At 44.8% G+C, this 23,948-nt stretch overlaps 1 protein-coding gene across 6 annotated transcripts in view; it reads left to right on the plus strand.

Annotated features, from left to right (window-relative positions):
* The first annotated feature begins 1,014 nt into the window (after positions 1–1,014).
* TOP1MT (DNA topoisomerase I mitochondrial) overlaps positions 1,015–23,948 on the plus strand; it is a 38,203-nt gene continuing 15,269 nt past the window's right edge. Inside the window, exons 1-8 of one of the 6 annotated variants that reach the window (XM_058174375.1) lie at positions 1,024–1,265; positions 10,108–10,223; positions 10,602–10,723; positions 12,049–12,171; positions 13,012–13,199; positions 15,439–15,583; positions 17,270–17,413; positions 21,214–21,399. In XM_058174375.1, the coding sequence (XP_058030358.1) occupies positions 1,150–1,265; positions 10,108–10,223; positions 10,602–10,723; positions 12,049–12,171; positions 13,012–13,199; positions 15,439–15,583; positions 17,270–17,413; positions 21,214–21,399 (1,140 nt within the window). In that variant the 5' untranslated portion in view covers positions 1,024–1,149. Of the gene's footprint in view, positions 1,370–10,107; positions 10,224–10,601; positions 10,724–12,048; positions 12,172–13,011; positions 13,200–15,438; positions 15,584–17,269; positions 17,414–21,213; positions 21,400–23,948 lie in introns of all 6 variants that reach the window. The other 5 variants (XM_058174374.1, XM_058174376.1, XM_058174378.1 and 2 more) reach the window with 5 other exon arrangements.

Genomic DNA, 23,948 nt, shown 5'->3' on the forward strand with positions numbered 1-23,948 from the left:
GAATTCTGGGAGTTGAAGCCCACCCCCCTTAAAGCATGCTGGCTGGAGAATTCTGGGAGTTGAAGCCCACCCCCCTTAAAGCATGCTGGCTGGGGAATTCTGGGAGTTGAAGCCCAGCCCTCCTTAAAGCATGCTGGCTGGGGAATTCTGGGAGTTGAAGCCCACCTCCCTTAAAGCATGCTGGCCGGGGGATTCTGGGAGTTGAAGCCCACCCCCCTTAAAGCATGCTGGCTGGAGAATTCTGGGAGTTGAAGCCCACTTCCCTTAAAGCATGCTGGCTGGGGAATTGAGGGTAGAACAAGAAGCAATGGGTGGAAACTAATCAAGGAGAGAAGCAACTTAGAACTAAGGAGAAATTTCCTGACAGTTAGAACAATTAATAGTGGAACGACATCCCTGCAGAAGTTGTGAATGCTCCAACACTGGAAGTTGTTAAGAAAATGTTGGATAACCATTTGTCTGAAATGGTGTAGAGTTTCCTGCCTGGGCAGGGGGTTGGACTAGAAGACCTCCAAGGTCCCTTCCAACTCTGATATTATTATTATTATTATTATTATTATTATTATTATTATTATTATTATTATTATTATTATTATTCTGGGACTTGAAGCCCACCCCCCTCAAAGCATGCTGGCTGGGGAATTCTTGGACTTGAAGCCCACCCCCCTTATTAAAGCGGCCAAGGTTGAGAAACACAGCATCACAGCATGACTTCCAGACTAGAAAAGACGCCTGTCTCTTTAAGCGAGCTCGATTGCTCTGGGATCTATTAGTTAACCCCCTAAGCCAGGAAATCCTTAACAGGACTACATTTCCCAGATGCCTCGGGGGCATGGCCATGGGTGGGTTGGGGTGGGAGGAAACTATTGCTCTGGAGCCTCCTAGCAAAAAGACCCATTTGGCGTGGGCTGCCTCGTTTTTTGCACCATGCCTCGTGCAGGAAAAGGCACCACGGGAGCCCTGTTTAAGTTTGCAAAATTAAATATGTATCTTTAATTTTGCAAAATTAAAGATATATATATATATATCTTTAATTTTGCAATCCCTATTGCAACATAGGGATTGCTCAAGCAGGGTTACCGCCTCCCTCTCCCAATCATCAGGCAACCCATCCATGTGGCCGGTTGCACATGACTGGGCTGGCAAGGCATGCTCAAGCATGGGCACAGCCTGGCACAGTGGGCACGCTGCCCTCGCCAGGTTGCGCCTCTGACTTTCACCCGGATTTGCGCCGCGTGCATCAGATTGCTGGTCCCCAAAGCCAGGTACTTGTGGATTCAAGGTTGGCCGGTGGAGACGCGTGTTTTTTTGCCGGCTTGCATGGGGTGTGTAGGAGCGTGGCAGGCTCTCCAACGTTGCTGGGGAGAAGGTTGGCTTTTGATGCTTGTGTAATGATTTTTATTTATTTATTTATTTGTTACAACAGTATATAGAATAGAATTTTATTGGCCAAGTGTGATTGGACACATAAGGAATTTGTCTTGGTGCATCTGCTCTCAGTGTACATAAAAGAAAAGATACGTTCATCAAGGTACAACATTTACAACACAATTGAATAGAATAGAATAGAATAGAATAGAATAGAATTTTTTATTGGCCAAGTGTGATTGGACACACAAGGAATTTGTCTTGGTGCATAAGCTCTCAGTGTACATAAAAGAAAAGATACGTTCATCAAGGTACAACATTTACAACACAATTGATGATCAATATATCAATATAAATCATAAGGATTGCCAGCAACAAGTTATATAAGCGTAAGTATATCCTTTCCGTAAATATCCTTCCTGTAAAAGACTACTTCAGCTTCAATCGCAATATTACAAGAGCAAAAAATAGATTCAAGCTTAATTTCAACCGCTTCAAACTTGATTGCAGAAAATATGACTTCTGTAACAGAGTTGTTAATGCTTGGAACTCATTACCTGACTCCATAGTCTCTACTCAAAATCCCAAAATCTTCAACCAAAAACCCTCTACTATTGACCTCACCCCATTCCTAAGAGGACTATAAGGGGCGTGCATAAGAGCACAAAAGTGCCTACTGTTCCTGTCCTATTGTTTCCTTTCATTATATCAAATTAACTTAGCTGTTGCATACTTTTACTTATATATATATATATTTCTTTTATGATGTGTTGTTTTTTTTATATCGATGTTTGTGTATACTGTTGTGACAAAATGAAATTAAAGTATAAAATAACTATACGAATTTGGATACAATCAAAGGAACGGTAGGCACGTATATTTTCTTTGGATTTTGCTGCATTTTTCTCCAAGAACTCGAAAGAGGCTTCAGTAGCAGCCAAAATTGTGGGAACTGTTTGGGAAAAGTGTATTTTTTGGAGGTTTGATGGCTAATAAACACCGCTTTTGTTTTTTTGTTTTTGGAGTTTTAAAATAATCCTATTCCACTTCTGGAATGGCCTGGGAATAGCCCAAACCTTCACCCAATGGAAGATCTATGGAATTGACTAAAGCAGCGGTCACCAACTGGTGGTCCACAAGAAAATTTGGTGGTCCACAGAAAGATTATTTGCATTTTTTATATTGCACTAAATACTATTTATCTTTTAAAAAAATTCATATTAGTGGTCCGCGGGATTTAAAATTATGAATTTGTTGGTCCCTGAGGTCTGAAAGGTTGGTGACTCCTGGACTAAAGAATCTACTTAGTCAGAAGCGACCCAGCAATAAAACCCAGTTCGTAGAAGCAATCAATCAATCTTGGTTTCACATTAGAACAGCTGCAGAACTTAAAAGACTTGGTTCACTCCATGGGAAGACATTGTAAGGCTGTAATTCATGCTAAAGGTGACCCAACTAAGCATTAACTGACATGGTGATCATTTTTGTATATCTTGTTTTTTCTACATGTTTCATTTTTCTTCTTTATGCTGTAACTGCTATTCTAATAGCAAATCATTCATAAAAGTGATTGCATTACATTCTTGATTAAATTATCTTTCCATTGATATGTAATTTTATGGTAAAAGGTAAAGGTTCCCCTCGCACATATGTGCTAGTCGTTCCCGACTCTAGGGGGCGGTGCTCATCTCCGTTTCAAAGTCGAAGAGCCAGCGCTGTCCGAAGACGTCTCTGTGGTCATGTGGCTGGCATGACTCAATGCCAAAGGTGCACGGAACGCTGTTACTTTCTTATTTTACGGTACTACTCCAAAAAAAAAAAAAAAAGTGATGTTATTAGCCATCAAGCCTCAAAAATACACTTTTCCCAAAAGGTTCCCACAATTTTGGCCACTACTGTAGGAGGTGAGCTGAGGTTCCTGCCATCATTCTGCTAAACAACCAATCTCCACAATACTGTTACAACTATTTAGTAAGGCTGTATTACTATTCTTCTTCTCATCTTTCCTATTACCTATCTCCTTCTCTACTTATGACTATAACTTTGTTTTTGTTTTTTTGTTTTTTTTTAATTGCATTTATATCCCGCCCTTCTCCGAAGACTCAGGGCGACTTACACAGTGTTAAGCAATAGTCTTCATCCATTTTGTATATTATATACAAAGTCAACTTTATTGCCCCCAACAATCTGGGTCCTCATTTTACCTACCTTATAAAGGATGGAAGGCTGAGTCAACCTTGGGCCTGGTGGGACTTGAACTTGCAGTAATTGCAAGCAGCTGTGTTAATAACAGACAGACTTAGTCTGCTGAGCCACCAGAGGCCCTTTGTTGCTTTGTAGCTGTATGATTTATATTGGTTTATTTAGTTTCCTAGTACGATTTATGACTATCAGTGTTGTATCTTATGACTATGATGAATGTATTTTTATGATGACTATGATCATGATTGATCACTTACAACTTTTATGTACTGTGAGAACTTATGCACCGAAGACAAATTCCTTGTGCATCCAATCACACTTGGCCAATAAAGTATTCTATTATCTATTCCTAGACAATTATTCTTGGTAGAACTATGGCTTAATTTTGGAAATTGTCAAATCGTAAAGTGGTGAAAAGGACTTTGGAGGTCTTCTAGTCCAACCCTTGCCCAAGGCACTAGTCCTCAGTACTTTTTTATTTTATTTAAAAAAAATACTGCTTCCTAGGAGTATGGTAAGCTGATTGAAGTCCTGCATGCTTTTCTCGATGCAAGTTAAACTGTGTTTTCTTTTCTGCAGCTCCCTCTTTGAGAGTCACAGTCAGCTTGTGTAAAATGGTTTATCCGTTTCAATAATAATAATAATAATAATAATAATAATAATAATAATAATAATAATAATAATAATAATAATAATAATAATATAATTTTTATACCGCCCTTCTCCCGAAGGACTCAGGGCGGTTAACAACCAGATAAAATAACAATAACATACAATACAATAAAACCAAAATTAAAAAACTTATTCAATTTAGGCAATAATTTAAAATACAATACATAAAATAAAACCCAATTTAAAATCCCATTTAAAATCCTATTAAATCCCATTTTTATGCCGGTCCTGCGCGAAAAAATAAATACGTCTTCAATAGAATTTTTTAACAATTTTATTGAGTGATAGAATATTATAAGCTACAAAATACAAAAGTAAATAGAAAAGCAGTAGGGAGGAAGAGGGGGAAGAGAAGTGAGGAAGGATAAGAAAAAAAAATGAAAGAAAAAGAAGCATTGACTTCCGACTCTCTCTGTTCCAATAAAATATGGCCTTAATATCAAATCACGACTTTTTGCTTTTTCTATAATAATATGGTGGCGCAGTGGTTAGAGTGCAGTACTGCAGGCTGCTTCTGCTGACTGCTGGCTGCCTGCAATTTGGCAGTTCGAATCTCAGCAGTTCTCAAGGTTGACTCAGCCTTCCGTCCTTCCGAGGCGGGTAAAAATGAGGAGCCAGATTGTTGGGGGGCAAGAGGCTGACTCTAAATCGCTTAGAGAGGGCTGGAAAGCCCTGTGAAGCGGTATATAAGTCTATAACTGGTTCGGTTCTGCAACCCAACAAGAAAAACACAGACTTCAGAGGATAATTAGAACTGCAGAAAAAATAATTGCTACCAACCTGCCTTCCATTGAGGACCTGTATACTGCACGAATCAAGAAGAGGGCCGTGAAAATATTTACAGACTCCTCGCATCCAGGACATAAACTGTTTCAACTCCTACCCTCAAAACGACGCTATAGAGCACTGCACACCAGAACAACTAGACACAAGAACAGTTTTTTCCCGAAGGCCATCACTCTGCTAAACAAATAATTCCATCAACACTGTCAGACTATTTACTGAATCTGCACTACTATTAATCTTCTCATAGTTCCCATCACCAATCTCTTTCCATTTATGACTGTATGACTATAACTTGTTGCTGGCAATCCTTATGATTTATATTGATATATTGACCATCAATTGTGTTGTAAATGTTTTACCTTGATGAACTTATCTTTTCTTTTATGTACCCTGAGAGCATATGCACCAAGACAAATTCCTTGTGTGTCCAATCACACTTGGCCAATAAAAAATTCTATTCTATTCTATTCTATTCTATTCTATTCTATTCTATTCTATTCTATTCTATTCTATTCTATTCTAAGTGCTAGTGCTAAGTGGGAAGGGAGGGAGGGAGGAAGGAAGGAAGGAAGGAAGAGCTGTGGTGGTGCAGTGGTGAGACGGTAGTATTTCAGGTTAATTCTGCCAACTGCCAGGAGTTCAATCCCAACAGCCTTCCATCCTTCTGAGGTCAGTAAAATGAGGACCCAGATTGTTGGGGGCAAGAGGCTGACTCTGAAAACAGCTTAGAGAAGGCTGTAAAAGTACTATGAAGGGGGGTATATAAGTCTTAAGTGCTCTTGCTATATACTTCTGTGTAATAAAATAAGAGTAATAATAGAAAACATGGAATAATTGAATAATGAAAGATTTCAGCTTTATATAAATATGTATCACTATTAGAAATATATAAGTTGGATTGAAAGTAATAATTATGACTAATGCTATTTGTCTTATTTGCATTAGAATATAATAAAACGAGTAATCGTAAGAGAAAACATGTAATAATTGAATGAGGATAGATTGCAGCTTTATATAAATATGTATCACTATTGGAAATATAAGTTGGATTGAAAGTAATAATTATGACTAATGCTATTTGTCTTATTTGCATTAGAATATAATAAAACGAGTAATCATAAGAGAAAACATGGAATATTTGAAAGGATAGATTGCAGCTTTATATAAATATGTATCACTATTAGAAATATAAGTTGGATTGAAAGTAATAATTATGACTAATACTATTTGTCTTATTTTTTATTTATTTATTTTATTTATTTTTCACATTTATATACCGCTCTATCTCCCTAGGGACTCAGGGCGGTTCACAGGCACATAAAAATACATATAAATACGAACTAAAATAACAAATAAAAAACTTATTCCACATAGCCGAATTGTTAAAAACAATATAAATAATAAAACCCATTTAAAACCAGTAAATTTAAAATCTAATCCAGTCCTGCGCAGATGAATAAGTGTGTTTTAAGCTCGCGACGGAAGGTTCGGAGGTCCGGAAGTTGACGAAGTCCTGGAGGGAGTTCGTTCCAGAGGGTGGGAGCCCCCACAGAGAAGGCCCTTCCCCTGGGTGTCGCCAGACGGCACTGCCTAGCTGACGGCACCCTGAGGAGTCCCTCTCTGTGAGAGCGCACGGGTCGGTGACAGGTATTCGGTAGCAGTAGGCGGTCCCGTAAATAGCCCGGCCCTATGCCATGGAGCGCTTTAAAGATTGTTACCAAAATCTTTTTTTTATATAAAAAGTTTTTATTGGTCAAAAAAGATTTATGCAAATACATATCAGGTATGGTAATTTTTCATTTTTCTTATACATGATAAGAATTTTACTCAAAATTTTAAACACATACAACAGCCATATGGCAAGCAGGTGATACGAAGTAGCTAAGTTTCAATCTTACATCCGCCCCATGGTCTATAACCTCCCCTTCTTCAATTCCTGGGTCATCTAAATCCAGGAGGGCTTTGTGTTCCTCCACGTAGGCCGCAGCCTCCGCAATTGTACTAATTTTTTTCGTAATGCCCTCCCGGAAAATCATCAATCCCTCTGGCATCAGCCATCTGAAGCCCACTCCCTTCTGGTACAATTTGCTTGATAAAAAGTAATATTTCTTTCTCATTTCACGTACCTGTCTGGGAATCTGCCTCAGAATGGCTATCTCCCTGCCCCTATAAGTCAGTGCCCCACTCCTATGTTTTCTAAGAATTTAATTTAAGCGCTTTAAAGGTGGTCACCAAAATCTTGAAGCGCACCCGGAAGGCCACAGGTAGCCAGTGCAGTCTGCGCAGGATAGGTGTCACAGAGCCAGGGCTCCCTCTATCACCAGCGCGCCGCATTCTGGACTAACTGAAGCCTCGGATGCCCCTCAAGGGAGCCCCATGTGAAACATTGCAGTAATCCAGGCGAGACTCACGAGGCGTGGTGACCGTGCATAAGGCATCCCGGTCTAGAAAGGCGCAACTGGCGCACCAAGCGAACCTGGTGGAAAGCTCTCCTGGAGGCGGCCGTCAAATGATCTTCAAAAGACAGCCGTTCATCCAGGAGGGCGCCCAGGTTCGCACCCTCTCCATCGGGCCAATGACTCGCCCCAACAGTCAGCCGTGGACTCAGCTGACTGTACCGGGATGCCGGCATCCACAGCCACTCTGTCTTGGAGGATTGAGCTTGAGCCTGTTTCTCCCCATCCAGACCCGTCGGCTTCCAAACACGGGACAGCACTTGATAGCTTCATTGGGGTGGCCCGGTGTGGAAAATACAGCTGGGTGTCATCAGCGTACAGCTGGTACCTCACACGAAGCCACTGATGATCTCACCCAGCGGCTTCATATAGATGTTGAACAGAAGGCGAGAGAATCGACCCTGCGGCACCACAAGTGAGGCGCCTTGGGGTGACCTCTGCCCCCTGTCAACACCGTCTGCGACGGTCGGAGAGATAGGAGGAGAACCACCGATGAGCGGTGCCTCCACTCCCAATCCCTCCAACCGGCGCAGCAGGATACCATGGTCGATGGTATCAAAAGCCGCTGAGAGGTCTAATAGGACCAGGGCAGAGGAACAACCCCTATCCCTGGCCCTCCAGAGATCATCCACCAACGCGACCAAAGCCGTCTCAGTGCTGTAACCGGGCCGGAAACCGGACTGGAGCAGGTCTAGATAGACAGTTTCATCCAGGTGCAGAAACTGATATGCCACCATACTCTCTACAACCTTCGCCGCGAGCGGGTTGGAGACGACGATAATTACCTAAAACAGCGGGTCAGGAAGGCTTCTTGAGGAGGGCCTCACCACCGCCTCTTTCAAGGCGGCGGAAGACTCCCTCCAACAAGGAAGCACTCGTAATCGCCTGGAGCCAGCCTCGTGTCACCTCCTGGTGGCCAGCACCAACCAGGAGGGCACGGGTCCAATAAACACGTGGTGGCATTCAACCTACCCAACAACCTGTCCATGTCCTCGGAGCCACAGGGTCAAACTCATCCCAGACAATATCACCAAGACCACCCTCAGGCGCCCCATCTGAATCGCCGCAATTTTGGTCCAGACCGTCCGAGCTGAGCGATTTTATCGTATAGATAACCGTTAAACTCCTCAGCACGTCCCTGCAGCGGGTCATCCCGCTCCCCTGGTGAAGGAGGCGGGTCACCCAGGCAGGGCGGCTGGGCGGTTATCTGCCGGCGCAATGAGGGAGGAGGCGTAGCAATGCCTCGCTTCCCTCAGTGCCACTAGGTAGGTCTAGTATAGGACCTAACTAGTGTCCGATCAGCCTCTGAGCGGCTAGACCTCCAGGAGCTCTCTAGGCGTCTTCTCCGGCGTTTCATCCCCTCAGCTCCTCGGAGAACCAAGGGCGGTTGGGATCTGCGCGGGTCAGAGGCCGCAGAGGCATGACACGGTCTAAAGCCCCAGCCGCAGCCCGTTCCCAGGCTGCGGCTAGTTCCTCTGCCGTGCCGTGAGCCAGACCCTCAGGAAGTGGCCCAAGCTCCGTCCGGAACCTCTCCGGGTCCATCAGGCGCCTGGGGCGGAACCAACGTAGTGGTTCCGTCTCCCTGCGGTGTTGAGTAGCGGTCAGAAAGTCCAGGCGAAGGAGAGAGTGATCTGACCATGACAAAGGTTCTGTGACTACATCTCTCAAGTCCAGATCCTTCAACCACTGACCAGAGATAAAAATAAGGTCCAGTGTGCCTCCCCCGATGTGAGTGGGGCCATCCACTACTTGAGTCAGGTCCAAGGCCGTCATGGAAGCCATGAACTCCCGAGCCACTGTTGATGACGAGCCGGTAGATGGCAAGTTAAAGTCCCCCATGACTAAAAGTCTGGGGGTCTCCACTGCCACCCCGGCAAGCACCTCCAGGAGCTCGGGCAGGGCGGCTGTCACGCAGCAAGGAGCCAGGTACGTGACCAGCAAGCCCATCTGACACCTATGACCCCATCTCACAAAGAGGGATTCACACCCGGCAATCTGAGGTACAGTGGTCTCCCTCGGCTCTAGACTCTCTTTAATAACAACCGCCACCCCCCCACCCCTACCCTATTCTAATTTGTATTAGAATATAATAAAACGAGTAATCATAAGAGAAAACATGGAATATTTGAAAGGATAGATTGCAGCTTTATATAAATATGTATCACTATTAGAAATATAAGTTGGATTGAAAGTAATAATTACCACTAATGCTATTAATCTTACTTGTATTAGAAGATAATAAATTAAGTAATAAGAGAAAACATGGAATAATTGAATAATGAAAGATTGCAGCTTTATATAAATATGTATTACTATTAGAAATATATAAGTTGGATTGAAAGTAATAATTACGAATAATGCTATTTGTCTTATTTTAGAATATAATAAAACGAGTGCGATCATAAGAGAAAACATGGAATAATTGAATGAGGATAGATCGCAACTTTATATAAATATGTATTATTATTAGAAATATATAAGTTGGATTGAAAGTAATAACTACGACTAATGCTGTTAATCTTATTTGCATTAGAATGTGTGAAACCCAGGTGCCACATAAAACCATACACCCTAGAGATTCTTCTCGGAGGACATTAACACTTTCTGAATTTCTTCTCGACAGGTGGGAAGAGGAGAAACGAGACGATGGGGTCAAATGGCATAAGTTACACCACAAAGGACCCTACTTTGCTCCACCCTACGAGCCTCTGCCAAACTCCGTCAAGTTCTACTACAATGGTAGGTGGTCTTCTCTGGATTTGCATCCAAGGTGGAGTCGCAAAGGTACTTTTTCAGGAAGCGCCTTTGGGACAATCATGACCTGGATGACTGAGAATCTCTACAGCAGAGGTCTTCAAACTTGGCAGCTTTAAGACTTGTGGACGTCAACTCCCAGTATTCTCCAGCCAGCTATGCTGGGAGTTGACGTCCACAAGTCTTAAAGCTGCCAAGTTTGAAGACCTCTGCTCTACAGAGATCCAAGGTGGAGGAGAAGCTTGGTGTGGTGGCATCTCTTGAGCTTCTAGGTGGGTGGAGAGAAGAGCTGGCCCTTACTGGGATGGAAGGATAGCCATGACCCCCACCTGATCACTGCATGGTCACCCCCTCCTGTTGCAGGCAGGCCTATGAAACTCAGCCGGGCCACCGAGGAAGTGGCGACGTTTTTCGCCAAGATGCTGGATCACGATTTTGCACGCAAGAAGATTTTCCGGGACAACTTTTTCTGTGACTGGTTGCAGGTATCCACCGGGAGTGGGGTGAGGGCTATTTGGGAGATTATTATAGGGGAAGTGCCCCTCCCTCCCTTCCAAAAGCAGAATGATGGAAAGGTGGAAGTGACCGGTAGGAAGATGAGATTGCTTAGGACAGAGTGTCCAAACTTGGCAACTTTAAGATTTGTGGACTTCAATGCCCAGAATTCAACTTTAAAGACTTGTGGACTTCAACTCCCAGAATTCCCCAGGCAGCCAACTGGGGAATTCTGGGAATTGGAAGTCCACAAGTCTTAAATTTGCGAAGTTTGGACACCCCTGGGATAGGAAATCCCTCTTGGTAATTCTGTCTTTTATATCTGCTTCTTCAAGTGATTATACTGGCTAGGGGATTCTGGGCATTGAAGCCCACACTTCTCAAAGTAGTGATGCTGGCTAGGCCAATTCTGGGAATGAAAGTCCATACTTCTTAAAGTAAGGCATGCTGTCTGTGGAATTCTGGGAATTGAAGTCCACATTGCTTAAAGTAGCTATGTTGCAGAGGGAATTCTGGGAATTGAAGTCCACATTGCTTAAAGTAGCTATGTTGCAGAGGGAATTCTGGGAATTGAAGTCTCCACACTTGAAGTTGCCCTGCCTGCTGGAGGATTCTGGGAATTGAAATCCATACTTCTTAAAATAAGCCATGCTATCTGGGGACTTCTGGGAGTTGAAGTCCACATTGCTTAAAGAAGCCATGTTCCACGGGGAATTCTGGGAATTGAAGTCTGTACTTTTTTTTTTAATTTGCATTTATATCCCGCCCTTCTCCGAAGACTCAGGGCGGCTTACACTATGTTAGCAATAGTCTTCATTCTATTTGTATATTTATATACAAAGTCAACTTATTGCCCCCAACAATCTGGGTCCTCATTTTACCGACCTTATAAAGGATGGAAGGCTGAGTCAACCTTGGGCCTGGTGGGACTTGAACCTGCAGTAATTGCAAGCAGCTGCTGTTAATAACAGACTGTCTTACCAGTCTGAGCCACAGAGCCCTACTTAAACTTGACCTGCCTGCTGGAGGATTCTGGGAGATGCAGTACATACTTCTTATGTTGCCAAGATTGAGAAATTATGGTTTAGAACAGAGGTCACCAACCTTGGCAACTTTAAGCCTGGAGGACTTCAACTCCCAGAATTCCCCAGCCAGCTTTGCTGGCTGCGGAATTCTGGGAGTTGGAAGTCCTCCAGGCTTAAAGTTGCCAAGGTTGGCGACCCCTGGTTTAGAAGGTACCTTATTGAGGACAACTTGTTTTCTAAGTCATGTACAACTTTAGCACTTTAGATGGCCTCCTCCTTCTCCTGCGTAGGTCATGACTCCTCAGGAAAGGAAGAAAATCAAAGACCTGAAGAGGTGCGATTTCAGCGACATCCATAACTATTTTCTGGAAAAGCAAGAAGCCCAGAAGGCTTTGTCCAAGGAAGCGAAACAGGTACAGACACGATTGACGTTGGTACAACCTGAGGTAACGGTAACCGGGTTGGAAGGGACCTTGGAGGTCATCTAGTCCAACCGCCCCCCCTGCTCACGCAAGGAGACCGGTACTAGGGATTCGAACCGCTTCTTCACTCCTTGTTGGAACTCTGAAGGAAGTCTAGTTTTGATTCTGCTCTCTATTTTATGTGCAAGTAGATGTTTATATGCAACAGTCAAAGAGTAAACAACAGCCTAATCAAGGAATCACGAAAGAAACCGCAGTGTGACAGGGCAAGCCACAAGTATAGGAACAGAGGAACAAGTATAGGAACAGAGAATTAAACTCACTCCCTTCTAACACTGATGATGTTACCTAGTTGGGTAATGAAATATCTGCAAGGGAGCACAAAGAGCCCCACATTCCTCCTCCTCCTCCTCCTCCATAGACCACATTCCCTGTAACACTGATGATGTTTCCTAGTTGGATTATAACAGATTAACAGAGTTGGAAGGGACCTTGTAGGTCATCTAGTCCAACCCCAATCATGAAACGCCTACAAGAAAACAACCAAGCTCTGAGAGCCAACAAGGACCCCATAATTCTCCTCTTCCTCATTGTCCTCCGCCGCCACCACCAGGAAGGGCATCCGGCCAGTCAACACTTAGCTCCATTCAGTTGCCCAGACTCGACCCCGCAAGGGATTATGGGGTTGTTAAAAGAGGATGATGAGTGATTCACTTAACAGTTGAGGCAAGCAAGGTTCTAAAATGGAGCAAACTCATTTAACCAACGTTTCACTTGGTTGTAAGTCGAGGACTGTCTGTAATGGCTTGTTTTTGTCCATCCTTTTGATAGAGGCTGAAAGAGGAGGCAGAAAGGATCCAAGAGGAATATGGTTACTGCGTAATTGACGGGCATCGGGAGAAGATCGGGAACTTCAAGACCGAGCCTCCGGGTTTATTCCGGGGCCGTGGGGATCACCCCAAAATGGGGATGCTGAAGAAGAGGATAATGCCAGAAGACGTCATCATCAATTGTAGCAAGTGAGTCTGGGATCGGGTCCATGGCAGCGTTTCTGAGCCTTGGCAAATTTTAGGATGGGTGGACTTCAACTCCCAGAATTCCCCAGGAAGCGTGCTTTAAGATTGACAGCGGACTTCATGTTCTCCCCTCCTCTCCCCTCCTTATTTAAAAATTCTGTTCTGGTTCTGTTTTGTTAATTGAAAGAGGGCCAGTTTGCTGCAGTAGTGAAAACACCAGACTAGGAGACGGTGAGTTCTAGTCCTGCCTTAGGCCTGGAAGCTGGCTGGGTGACTTGGCCAATCTCTAGAAGACTATGAGTCCTAGTCCTGTCTTAAATTTGAAAGCTGGCTGGGTGACTTTGAATCAATCACCAGGAAACAGTGAGTTCTAGTCCAAACTTTAGGCATGGAAGCTGGCTGGGTGACTTTGAGTCAATCACCAGGAGACAGTGAGTTCTAGTCCAAACTTTAGGCATGGAAGCTGGCTGGGTGACTTTGAGTCAATCACCAGGAGACAGTGAGTTCTAGTCCAAATTTTAGGTATGGAAGCCGGCTGGGTGACTTTGGACCAATCATTAGGGGACAGTAAATTTTAGTTCTGCCTTAGGTATGAACTCAGTCCAATTACTAGAAGATGGTGAGTTCTAGTACTGCTTTAGGTATGAAAGCCAACTGGGTAACTTTGGTCAAATCACCAGGAGACGGTGAGTTCTAGTCCTGCCTTAAGCATGAAAGCCAGCTGGGTGACCTTGGGCCAATTGATAGGAGATGGTGAGTTCTAGTCCAACTTTAGGCATGGAATCTGGCAGACTTTGGCCAGTCATCAGAAGATGATGAATTCTAGTCCTGCCTAAATCATGGAAGCCAGCTGGGTGACTTTAGGCCAATCACTAGGAGACAGTAAGTTTTAGTTCTGCCTTAGGTACGAACTTGGTCCAATCACCAGGAGACAGTGAATTCTAGTACTGCTTTAGGCATGAAAGCCAACTGGGTGACTTTGGACCAATCATTAGGAGACAGTAAGTTTTAGTTCTGCCTTAGGTACGAACTTGGTCCAATCACCAGGAGACAGTGAATTCTAGTACTGCTTTAGGCATGAAAGCCAACTGGGTGACCTTGGGCCAATCGATAGGAGATGGTGAGTTCTAGTCCAACCTTAGGCATGGAATCTGGCTGACTGGCCAGTCACCAGGAGATGATGAGTTCTAGTCCTGCCTAAATCATGGAAGCCAACTGAGTGACTTGAGGCCGATCACCAGGAAACGGTGAGTTCTAGTCCTGCCTTAGGCACGAAAGCCAGCTGGGTGACCCAATTCCTAGCGTGGAGCGTGGAGAGATTTTTTATGGAAGAGGGTCTCTACCATGCTTGAACAGTTCTCTTGCTCTCCTGCTTACTGTTTATTTATTTAATAATAATAATAATAATAATATTTTAATTTGTATACCGCCCTTCTCCCGAAGGACTCAGGGCGGTGAACAGGCAGATAAAATACAAATACACACAATAATTAAAAACATCCCTTAAAAAACTAATTTAAATGCCCAAATGTTAAAATAACATACTCCCCCATAAAATCACAAAACTTTAAAAACCCATCAAATAAAGATAAAAATCAGGCTAGTCCAGCCATACGAAATAAATAAGTTTTAAGTTCGCGGCGAAAGGTCCTAAGATCAGGTAATTGTCGAAGTCCGAGGGGAAGTTCGTTTATTTATTTTTATTTATTTATTAAATTTTTATACCGCCCTTCTCCTGAAGGACTCAGGGCGGTGTACAGCCAAAGATAAAAAGTTGATATACATAAAATTTAAAACCAAGATTTAAAACTAAGCAAATTACAAAAAGGCCAATATTAAAATTTTAAAAATTTAAAAAACCCTAAGACAATAAAAACCCAATTTAAAATTAATAACACTATTAAGCCAATCCCGCTTGAATAAATAGGTGTGTTTTCCGCTCACGGTGAAAGGTCTGAAGATCAGGTACTTGACGTAAGCCAGGGGGAAGTTCATTCCAGAGCGTCGGGGCTCCGACAGAGAAGGCCCTGCTCCTGGGGGCCGCCAGCCGACATTGTTTGGCGGACGGCACCCTGAGAAGACCCTCTCCGTGGGAACGTACGGGTCGGTGGGAGGCATAAGGTAACAGCAGGCGGTCTCGTAAGTACCCGGGTCCCAAGCCATGGAGCGCTTTAAAGGTGGTGTTTAAATTTTTAACCCCCCCCCCGTGTTCCCCGCCCCCCTTTTTCCTTCTCCTTGCCAGAGATTCAAAGGCCCCCCGGCCTCCGCGTGGTCACAGGTGGAAGGAAGTCAGGTGTGACAACACGGTTACCTGGTTAGCATCCTGGACAGAGAACATTCAGGGCTCCATCAAATATATCATGTTGAACCCGAGTTCCAAGTTGAAGGTGAGACCCGTCTTTTTTTTTTACATTTATATCCCGCCCTTCTCCGAAGACTCAGGGCGGCTTACAGTGTGTAAGGCAATAGTCTCATTCTATTTGTATATTTATATACAAAGTCAACTTATTGCCCCCCCAACAATCTGGGTCCTCATTTTACCTACCTTATAAAGGATGGAAGGCTGAGTCAACCTTGGGCCTGGTGGGACTAGAACCTGCCGTAATTGCAGGCTTTGTGTTCTTAATAACAGGCTGTTACCAGCCTGCGCTATTCACCGGCCCCTTAGCTACCTTTGGAGTTGGTTACTCAATGCCAGTTGCCTATTAGGTACACGTAGACCTCGACTTACAACAGTTCACTTAGTGGCCCTTTGAAGTTACGAAAGTACTGAAAAAAAAGTGACTTATGACCGTTTTTCACACTTAACGACCGCTGCACCCGTCCCCATGGTCACGTGATCAAAATTCGGACCCCTTGGCAATTGACTCATATTTATGACGGTCAGGGACCTTCCGACGGGAAACCGGATTCGCTGAACAGCCGTGTTCTTAACTTCTGCTGTGATTCGCTTAACAACGGTGGTGGCAGGAAAGGTTGTAAAATGGGGCAGGGCTCACTTCGCAACCGTCTTGCTTAACGACAGAAATTTGCGGGGGCTTCTCCATTGACTTGGCTTGTTAGACGGTCGCAAAAGGGGATCTCGTGACCTCCCCAGGACGCTGCAAACGTCATAAATTTGAGTCGGTTGCCTAAGTGTCCCAATTTTGATCACTTGATCGTGGAAATGCTGCAACGGTGGTTAAGTATGAAATCGGTCATAATTCACTTTGTTTTCCAGTGCCGTGGTCACTGAATGGTCTCTCAATGAATGGTTGTAAGTTAAGGACAGACATGAAAAGGGGAGGGGCTTTAGTCATGCAAGTGAGGGCATCATCTCTCTCTCTCTCCCTCTCTCTGTCTCTCTTTCTGTCTTTCTTTCTCTCCCTGTCTTTTTCTCTTTCTCTCTATGCCCCCCTCTGTCTCTCTTGCTCTTCCTCTCCGTCTCTCCCCCTTTCTATCACTGTTTCTTCCTCTCCTTCTCCCCTCTCTCTCTCTGCCCCTCTCTTTCTCTCTCTCTTTCTGTCTCTCTCTCTCTCTCCCTCTCTCTCTCTTTCTCTCCTTCTTCTTTCTCTTTCTGTCTTCCTCTTTCTCTTCTCTTCTCTTTTCTCTCTCTCTCCTTCTCCCTTTCTTTCTCTCCCCCTTTCTATCTGTTTCTCCCTCCCTCCCTCCCTCTCTCTTTCTCTCTCTCTTTCTGTCTCTCTCCCTTTCTATCGCTGTTTTTCCCGCTCCCTCTCCTCCTCCCTCTCTCTCTGCCCCTCTCTTTCTCTCTCTCCCTCTTCTTTCTCTTTCTGTCTTCCTCTTTCTCTTCTCTTTTCTCTCTCTCTCCCTCTCCCTCTCTTTCTCTCCCTTTCTGTCTGTTTCTGTCTCCTCCCTCTTTCTCTCTCTTTCTGTCTCTCTCCCTCTTTCTCTCCTTTTTTCTCTTTCTGTCTCTCTCCCTCTTTCTCTCTCTCTTTTTTCTTTCTCCCTCCCTCTTTCTCTTCCCCTTTCTGTCTGTTTCTGTCTCCCTCTTCCCTCCCTCTCTCTCTCTCTCACACACGCACACAAGCCTTTTCAAAACCGCTAGCTTCACAACCGTCCTCTTTTTCTTGCAGGGAGAAAAAGACTGGCAAAAATACGAAGTGGCTCGTCGCTTGAAGAAGGTGGTTCACCGGATCCGACATCGGTACCGGGCAGACTGGAAATCCAAGGAGCTGAAGAAGCGGCAGATATCCGTGGCACTCTATTTCATCGATCAGGTAAGGATAAGGGCATTTCAGCACCGAGTTTATCGCTGCCGAAACGTTTGGCCTCCTTCCTTGCATCTCTTCCCAAAGATCACGTGGGGCGGACTTGAAACCCACCAAAGAGAATATTTGTCACTCAGGTTTGAACGGCAGGGACCTTGGTCCTCTCCGAGTTCAGTTGTTTTCTTGTAGACGTTTCATGACCCAGCTAGGGTACCTCTTCAGTGCTAGAAAGGAGAGTGGTTTGTGGGAAGGAGGAGGAGGAGGATTGTGGGGGTCATTAGAGCTAGGATGTTGGGTAATGAAATATCTGCAAGAAAACATCCAAGTGCGGATACTACCAAGGACCTCCTCCTCCTCCCCCTTTCTCCTCCTTCTTTCTCTTCCTCCTTCTTCCCCTTCTTCCTCATTCCACCAACCACATTCCTTTCTAGCATTCTTTTCATTTTTTTTTAGAGCAAATTTTTTTATTTTCCATAACAATTCCCACAATTTGACCAGTGTACAATACAATCACTTATCCAACAATCGATCCTATACTCAAATTATACTCCATCAGGGCTGCTCGACCGCCACTCCCTCCCTTAATCCTTTCTACCCTTCTCATCCTTCTTCGACTTTCCCCACCATCCTTCTCCTCGCTTTCCTACTTCCCTCCTCTTTCCCACTTCTCACTACCATCCTTTCTAACCCTCTATCTTCTCCTTCTTCTCCTCCTATCCTTTCTTCTCCTCCTTCTTTCCTACCTACCTACCTGCCTACCTACTTTCTTCCTTCTTTACTCCTCTTTCCTTACCCTTTCCTTCGGGAGTGGTTGCGAGCAGTCCCGACTTTACACCATTCAACTTGTTTAATTCTACCATTATTCCTGTACAATGGCAACCAATCAATTTATAATCTTCCCTTCCCCCCCATTTCCCCGAGACTTCCCAGAACAGAATACAGGGTATTGTAACTAACAAACATAATCTAAAATATAACATAAAACATATTCCATTTCACACCATCACACTATCAATTCCCTTCTTTCTTAAACTAATACATAGCAATTCCTAACTTCACTCAAAAACTAATTGATATTTTTTAATCTGATACTTATTTTGAATATAATCAATCCACTTTCTCCATTCCAAAATATATTTTTCTTGTGTACAGTCTTTCAAGTAGGCAGAAATTTTTGCCATTTCTGCTAAATTTGATACTTTACTAATCCATTCTCCAATTGTAGGTAAGTCTTCTTTCTTCCAATATTGTGCAATCAATAGTCTTGCAGCAGTTATTAAATTCAAAATCAGTTTTGTCTCTATAACAGTGCAATCTGGAATTATTCCTAATAAAAAAAACTGTGGAACAAACTTGATCTTCTTTTTCAAAATGTTCTGCATAATCCACCATATTTTAATCCAAAAGGCTTTAACTTTTTTACCATATATGATAGTAGGTAGCATCACAATCACATCTCCAACATTTTGCTTTCACATTTGGATACATACATGAAAGTTTTTTAGGATCTAAATGCCATCTATAAAACATTTTATAAAAATTTTCTCTTAAATTTTGTGCTTGCGTAAATTTAACATTCCTCACCCAAATTTTTTCCCATGTTTCTAACATTATAGGTTGTTGAAAATTTTGTGCCCATTTTACCATACAATCTTTAACCAACTCCATTTCTGAATCAATTTCAACCAATACATTATATAATCTCTTTATATGCTGTTGACCTTGATCTTTTATTTGTTTTACAATAAAATAAATTCATTTCTAGCATTGATGATGTTACCTAGTTTATCTTTTCAAAAGATAAAACATGGTCTACCCAAATATGAGAGGGCACATACTGCTTCCCTTTCACCTTTCAGCCCCAGTCCAGGAGCCCTCACAGGCAGTCGCTTTCACAACAAACTATTTTGTGTTAAATTTACTGACAAAGAAATAAAGGGAGTCTAGTATAGATCTATTTCAAGCTATTTAGCTCTCATCAGCTAGCTGTACCCTTCTGGGATTCGAACCTGGGCTTGCTTGCATATTAGGCAGATGTATTAACCTCTAAGCCACAGGTTCTCCTCACTTTGTCAGCTGTACCAGGGGAAAGATTAAGTGGGGCTTTTTTCCCCCTATCAAAGCAACCTGGTCTACCCAAATGTGGGACAGAGCATACTGCTTCCCTTTCGCCTTTCAGCCCCAGTCCAGGAGCCCTCACGGGCAGTCGCTTTCACGACAAACTATTTTGTGTTAAATTTACTGACAAAAAAATAAAAGGAGACTAGTATAGATCTGTTTCAGGCTATTTAGTTCTCATCAGCTAGCCATACCCTCCTGGGGTTTGAATCCCAGAAGGGTACGGCTAGCTGGTGAGAGCTAAATAGCTTGAAATGACCCTCTGGCTGCTCTCGTGGTGTGGAGACAATAACTTGGTCCTTAACACCAATAAGACCAAGGAGCTCATAGTGGACTACAGCAGGAACAGATCAGACATCCAGCCCTTGCTTATCAATGGAGACCAAGTGGACCAAGTGGCCAGTTTTTTAAGTTTCTGGGTGGTTGTCATAAAAGAGGACCTGACCTGGGGCATTCATATTGCAGCTCTGGTCAAAAGGGCCCAGCAGAGATTATACTATCTCAGACTTCTCGGGAAACAACAGTTGAATGCAAAACTGCTGGTGACCTTCTACCGCTGGACCATAGAGAGTATTTTAACTTACTGCACCTGTGTCTGGTTTGCCAATTGCACAGTGGCAGATGGGACAGCACTCCAGAGGGTCAACGTCATTGCCCAGAGGATCATTGGTTGCCCTCTCCCCTTTTTGGAAGAGCTTGATAGCTTCCGCTGCCTTACGAAAGTTCAAAACATTCTTAAAGATCCATCTTATCCTGGATCTCACCTTTTTTTTTGAACTTTTACCACCTGGCAGACGGTACAGGACAATAAAAACAAGGACAAATAGGCTGAAAAACAGCTTCTATCCCAGGGCAACAACCATATTGAATTCTACTGTATTTGTTGTTGTTAGTTGCGAAGTCATGTCCGACCCATCGCGACCCCATGGACAACATTCCTCAAGGCCTTCCTGTCCTCTACCATCCTCTGGAGTCCATTTAAACTCACGCCCACTGCTTCAGTGACTCCATCCAGCCACCTCGTTCTCTGTCGTCCCTTTCTTCTTTTGCCCCCCATCATTCCCAGCATTCGGCTCTTCTCCAGGGAGTCCTTCTTTCTCATTAGGTGGCCAAAGTATTTGAGTTTCATCTTCTGTATAGTGTAATATTAATGCAATATCAGAGGTTTTTAATTCAATCGCATAACATGTGAAGGATGTGTGTTTTTGTTTTTATTTTTTTTAATGTATAAATATACTGTCAGGCCTGGAAACCATACTAGACTTTAGGGTTCCAAACTCTGCCACATTTTTCCCCTGAGGGGAAGAAGGGGGGTTGAGGGGTATGGTAACATTCTTCAAGTGGTCAAGGTTGGATGGGGTTCACATCTGCAGGAGGAGTGGCGAGAAGATATTCGAATGAACTGGGAGAACGTGGGACCATGTGACCAGCAAAGGGGTCAGGGGGGTGGGACTCTTGGGGTTTGTATAACTGGGAAAAGAATCCGGAAGTTCAGTTTTGGAATTTCACTCATCGTGTGCCAGTTTCCTCATGCTAGTAAAGAACTCTGAAAGACAATGGCTTCTGGGTTTTTTTTATGCAGAAGAGGTTTTTCTGGAACCTTGACATATACACTGGAGATGGCATTTAATTTCGTTGTGCGAGGTGCAATGACAATAAAGTAAAGATCACCCTTCTTTGTCTCCTTCCAGCTGGCCCTGAGGGCAGGGAACGAGAAGGAGGAAGCGGAGACGGCCGACACAGTGGGCTGTTGCTCTTTGCGAGTAGAACACATCGCTCTGCACGCACGGCAGGGAGGCAAGGAGAACGTGGTGGAGTTTGACTTCCTGGGCAAGGACTGCATCCGTTACTACAACAAGGTGTCCGTGGAGAAGCAGGTGAGTCAGGAGGTGGCTTGATTCAGCTGGGCACTTCCAAAGAGCATAGCCCTGAGAGCTTAGGCTGACCTTTGCCAGTCTGGGATCCGGTTGTCGTGTCCCACTCCTCCGCTGACGGCCGGGTCAGGGAAATCCGAATCAGGTGTGCCTCTGCAGCTCTGCCAAAGTCCTAGCAAAGTTCTCAAGGCAGGCAGGAGACCAGAAAGTGACTTCAGCAAGATATGTTAGACTTTGCCTGACTCAGAGAATGCCAGAAAGCAGATCCTTTATATAGGCCATGGGGTGTGGCTCCATGACTCAGCACTTATCCAGGCCTGCCCCTCCCTCCCTTCTGTTGCCGCCGCCTATCAATTCTCCTGAAGTGAGGTCACTCCAGTCTGCAGCTGTTGGTAATTGACCTTCCTCAGGCTCACATGCTGTGGGGGAGGGGGAGGGGTCTAGTTGCTCCGTTTGCCTGGGCATGGAGCCAGAGCTGGGGGCTGGAGGCACTTCTTCCTCCTCAGCCTGTCTGGGCATGGAGCCAGGCCTGGGGCCGGGAGGTGCTTCCTCCTCCTCAGCCTGTCTGGGCATGGAGCCAGGGCTGGGGGCTGGAGGCACTTCTTCCTCCTCGGCCTGTCTGGGCATGGAGCCAGGGCTGGGGCCGGGAGGCATGCTAGGACATTCCTCAGTGTTCGGAAGCAGATAAGATGGGCCCGGCTGCGGGGAAAGCGGACGAGGCACAACACCGGTAGTGTGGAAATTGTAGTTCGGAAGCACCTGGAAGAACCCCGTTCTCTGGGAAAATTGCCAGCAGGATCAGTGGAAGGACTTGCCTTCAGAAGTTTTGGGTGCTCCATCATTGGAGGCTTTTTTAAAAAGGGATAGGACAGCCACTTATCTGGAACGGTGTAGGGCGGGTGTCAGCAACCTGTGGCTCCAGAGTTGCATGTGGCTCTTTGGGCCCTCTTCTGTGGCTCCCTGTCAGGTGATCCTACCACTGGCTGGCCTCGCCCTCCCCTCCCAGTCACTCCTCACCTGACCTGAGAAGGTAAGGCTGATGACGGGGGATTTATTTATTTATAATTTAATTTCTATACCGCCCTTCTCCCGAAGGACTCAGGGTGGTTTACAGCCACATTTAAAACACACAATACCACCAACAAGTTTAAAACAGAATTTAAAAACAAATATCTAAAAAGCCGAATAAACTAAAATGGTCAAAGACCGACATAAAACCCAATTAAAATTACGATTAAAATTACACTTAGGCTAGTCCCGCACGATGAAATAATAAAGTCTTAAGTTCCCGTTTGAAGATCCAGAGGTCAGGTAGTTGGCGTAACCCCGGAGGCAGCTCATTCCAAAGGTCCGGAGCCGCCACAGAGAAGGCTCTTCCCCCTGGGGGCCACCAACCGACATTGTTTGGTCGACGGCACCCTGAGCAGGCCCACCCTGTGGGAGCGCACGGGTCGTTGGGAGGCTATCGGTGGCAGAAGGCGGTCTCGTAAATAGCCCGGTCCTAAGCCATGGATGGAGAATCAACCACGGTAGAGACAGAGAGATGCAGAGAGAGAAGGAGGGAGGGAGGGGGAAGAGAGAGATGTCAAAAAGGTTTTGTGGTTCCCAGTGTTTTTTAACAACCGGTTCTCTGCCTTAATGACCGGCTGGGTAGGCGTGGCTAGGGGAGGTTGAGTGACATCGAGTTGGCCACGTCCACCCAGGTTTCGTGGCTCCCGGTGTTTTCTGTGGAAAATGGGTCCAAATGGCTCTTTGAGTGTTTGAGGTTGCGGACCCCTGGTGTAAGGGTCTCCTGCTTGAGCAGGGAGTTTGACTAGAAGACCTCCAAGGCTCCTTCCAGCTCTGTTATTCTGTTTTCACTTAGAAAACAGAAGGTCAGTTCTGGGCTCCTTGGTAGAAGTTCTGAATTATCTGTCTTGGAGAAGGACAGGGATGTCAAAATCTTTTCTCCATGTGTCTCCTCAGTAAGCATGGAGAAGAAGACGGTGACAAGGTTTGGGCAGAATTAAGTAGAAGACAATCTTGATGTTGGCTCTGCTGCCTGTCCCAGTTTCGATTACGGAAACTAGGATGGTTCCTTGCTGTACAGTCAACCAGGGTCTCCCTCTGTTGTGTCTCGTCCGATCTCACCACAGCCGGGGCCTTCTTATCTGCTTCCGAACACGGAGGAATGTCCTAGTATGCCTCCCGGCCCCAGCCCTGGCTCCATGCCCGGACAGGCTGAAGAGGAGGAAGTATCTCCAGCCCCCAGCTCTGGCTCCATGCCCAGGCAAACGGAGCAACTAGACCCCTCCCCCTCCTCCACAGCATGTGAGCCTGAGGGAGGTCAATTGCCAACAGCTGCAGACTGGAGTGACCCTCGCGTCAGAAGACTTGATAGGCGGAGGCAACAGAAGGAAGGGAGGGGCAGGCCTGGATAAGTGCTGAGTCATGGAGCCACACCCCATGGCCTATATAAAGGACCTGCTTTCTGGCATTCTCTGAGTCAGGCAAAGTCTAAACATATCTTGCTGAAATCACTTTCTGGTCTCCTGCCTGCCCTGAGGACTTTG

This window comes from Ahaetulla prasina, chromosome 3 (genome assembly GCF_028640845.1).
Source record: "Ahaetulla prasina isolate Xishuangbanna chromosome 3, ASM2864084v1, whole genome shotgun sequence".
Classification (NCBI taxonomy): Eukaryota; Metazoa; Chordata; class Lepidosauria; order Squamata; family Colubridae; genus Ahaetulla; species Ahaetulla prasina.